We start from the raw sequence: 3577 nt of genomic DNA on the forward strand, positions 1-3577 counted from the left end.
TCAAATAATGTATACTCAAATTGTTTAAATAAAATGAACAAAATCTGATACAAGCATGTGAGAACATGAAAAAATCATTCCATGTCTTCAAATCCCCCAGAACAAAAAACAAATTTGCAAACCCTTATTTTTGTCATTATAGGGTTTTTGAAAAAAAAAAAAAAAAGAAACTAAAGTGAGAAAACAAAAATGTGGAGTAAAGAGAAGAAAAACAAAAAGAAAGGGTGTTTTACATGCTCCTTGAAGAATTTCACTGAAGTGAGGGTGAGAGCACCGTCAAATGAGAGCAAGTACCATGAGAGTGATTTGTGAGAGCAGAGGTTACTTTTTTTGACATACACAATGAATGCAGAAAGTATTTTATTTGTTAGGGTTTCATAAATAAAATAATAAATTAAAAAAATAAAATTAGGTAGGTGGGTTGGTGGGCCAACCCGGCTCGCCATGGGTTCAACCCGCATGAGTCGGGTCTAAATGAGCCGGGTTGAAATCTGACCCGCATATAAATGGGTTGTATTTTTCAAACCCAACCCGGCCCGAACCCGTAACGGGCCGGATTGGCTTGCGGATTGTGACCCATTTTGATGGCTCTAAAAAAGAGTTTATAATTGTATAATGTTTAATTATTAATTAGTTCATAAACAAAATCTAGATCTACATAATATATTAACTCAAAATTTAGGTCTCTAGTGATGTCATAATTAGAAAACAAACAATCAGTTCTTAAGTTATTGTTTTATTGACTAAAAATCAGTCTCTAAGATAAAAGTGACTAAAAATATGTTTCCAATTATATGTTAGTGAGTGACTAAAAAAAATATTTTTTAATAAGTAAATAATTTTTACGATTATTAGTTCCAAAAACTGTAATATCTAGTTATATTATAATTTTGGGTTAAATATGTTTTTAGTCCCTCTACTTTGGGACGATTTTGGTTTTAGTCTCTCTTTCAAAATAAAGTACAATTTAGTCCTTCAACTTTAGAAAACTCTGCTTTTAGTCCTTTTTACCAAATTTTTTTAACTTTATTTGTTGTTTCAAACGTGTTTCTCAGTTAACATTAAAGCAAAAATGTGTCGAATAATGTAAACAATCCAAATGCTATAATGAAACACATTTTTCAAGCACATTTCATTATAGCATTTGGATTGTTTACATTATTCGACACATTTTTGCTTTAATGTTAACTGAGAAACACGTTTGAAACAACAAATAAAGTTAAAAATATTTCGTAAAAAGGACTAAAACCAGAGTTTTCTAAAGTTGAAGGACTAAATTGTACCTTAGTTTGAAAGAGGGACTAAAACCAAAATCGTCCCAAAGTAGAGGGACTAAAAACATATTTAACCCTATAATTTTTTATCACTAATAGATATTATTTTAGATATTAATGACTTTTAATTCATGAAATAGTGTGTTTATTTAATCAGTATAATGGATAATTATTTTTAATCTTTAAATTAATTGTCACTAGTATTCGTACTGTGGTGATGTTATATTATATTATATATGTATATCAGTATCTTCTATAATACAAATTTATGATTAATTTAGTAATCTGATTTTTTTGTGGTTGAATTAGAAATTAGTTTAGTAACTGGAATTAATTATCAATTTAGCAATCCATTTCGGTCATTAAATTAGTGTAAATTAGTGACTGATTTGAATAACTAAATATTTTTTTTACTAAATCTAAACCGTCACCAATGTATGAATACTTTAACTCATCAAATAAAAAAACAATTTCATTGACATCAATAAAAAAATCATGACTGACATGATAAAAGAAAAAAAAAGGTAGTTTTTGTCATTATTAATTAAAAAAAATTACTAACTAAAGAAAATAACATCACTAAAGAAATTTAGCAAACCCGTCTTTCAACAGAAAAAACAAGTAAGTTGAATAAAGTTAAGTTTTTATACTTTTTGTTAAGTACAATTCGACTTAATTTATTCTTAGATGGGTGGGTCATATATTATGATTTGTTCTAAGTTTTCATTTTAAAATATCGGTAAAAAAGTAAGTTATTATTTAGTGTTAAAATATATAATAAAGTAAATGAGATAATAATTATATTGTTATTATTATTATTTAATTATTTTATTCGGATTAAGAAAAGTTCAAAATTAAGCTAAATTAGTTTGAGTTGAATTTAATCGGAGTGAAACAAGTGAACTAAATTTGTTCCTATTAAAGTGATATGATCTAATAAACAACCTTATTAACACTAAGTAACTCAATAGAGTAAAAGTTAAAACCATTTGAACAAACCCTAAAAAAAAGTAAAAAATAAAAATAAAAACAAAGGCTGAGCTTTATTAATTTAACTTAATCTTGAAAAGGAGCTAGGGATCCTTGATCTCTGGCAGAATCGTATTGAGGTTCCATTGCAGACTCTGGATCTTATTCTTCCACTTTCAGGTTTAGGCGCCACTCTGCGTCTCTTTGTCGCCGCTGCCGCTGCCGCTGGAACCTCAACTTTTGTTGTCACCAAAAGCAGAATGAGTGGACGATGGAGGTTTTCCCTCTTCTACGCATTCTTCAGAACCCGACACCCTTTTCGCCAATTCCCAATTGCCCCCTTCACTTCATCGACCCACCCTGCGTGCACCTCAAAGTTCCACTCTTTTTCCTCAATCCCCAGCACCCACTTCGCGATTCGGCACAATCCAAGGAGTTTCAGTGGTGGGTCGGGCGAGTTGGACCACACCAAGGAGGTGGACACCATCAACCTTAAGTTTGCCGAGGCGAGGGAAGAGATAGAGATGGCGTTGGAGTCCAAAGACACCGTTTATTTCAACGAGGAAGCCGAGTGTGCACGCGACGCCGTCAATGAGGTTTTGGGCCTGTTCGAGAAGTTGTTGGCCAAGTTGCCGGAGAAAGAAAAAGGGGCTTTGCAGAGGTCTATGGGTCTCAAGATTGAACAATTGAAGGCGGAAGTTGCACAATTGGATGAGTAAGATTTTGGTATTTGATGGTTGTGACCGGTGCCCAACATTTTTTAACCATGAGTGGCTAGTTGAATATTTTTAAGATGTTTCATTGGCTGTAGTTTTGAATAGTAAACGCATTGGAAGCCAAGCCAACTCTTCATCACTTATTTGCGAGGACTGTCTATTGTTGTTCTTTTCATTTAAAGGGATATGTTCGTTTTGTGATACCAACTATTGGATTTTTCTGATAGTGCCAGGAAACTAGTTTATTGAGGTGCTCATAAGATATTAGGAAACTGCAACTAACAATCAATAAACTTATTTTAGTGATGATAATAACTCTTGCTGTTGTTTGCACTTCTCTCATCCTCTGCTAGATACTTGTTGTTCTGTTTATTTTAGCTGTGGGATGAAAATTTGGATAATCTGCTTCCAATTTAGAACATATCGGTATTTTATATTTTGTACCATTCTAATGTAGCTTTCTAACAATTTTAGAAAGTGGGAAATTACATAATACTTAAAATTAGCCAAATATTTTTCAAGCCTTAAGTCTTCAATTCACACTTCCACTTGTAGCTGTTGAGCTTGTTGCTGCATAACTGATTCAATGCGATGATTAACATATTTAAGTCTACACTG

At 32.0% G+C, this 3577-nt stretch overlaps 1 protein-coding gene across 1 annotated transcript; it reads left to right on the forward strand.

The window, feature by feature from the left end:
• The first annotated feature begins 2324 nt into the window (after positions 1-2324).
• Positions 2325-3294, forward strand: LOC106771316. Its single transcript, XM_014657274.2, has one exon. The coding sequence runs from the start codon at positions 2504-2506 to the stop codon at positions 2960-2962; it is 459 nt and encodes a 152-aa protein (XP_014512760.1). The 5' UTR covers positions 2325-2503; the 3' UTR covers positions 2963-3294.
• Positions 3295-3577: the final 283 nt, after the last annotated feature.

Source organism: Vigna radiata, chromosome 8 (genome assembly GCF_000741045.1).
Source record: "Vigna radiata var. radiata cultivar VC1973A chromosome 8, Vradiata_ver6, whole genome shotgun sequence".
Lineage (NCBI taxonomy): Eukaryota > Viridiplantae > Streptophyta > Magnoliopsida > Fabales > Fabaceae > Vigna > Vigna radiata.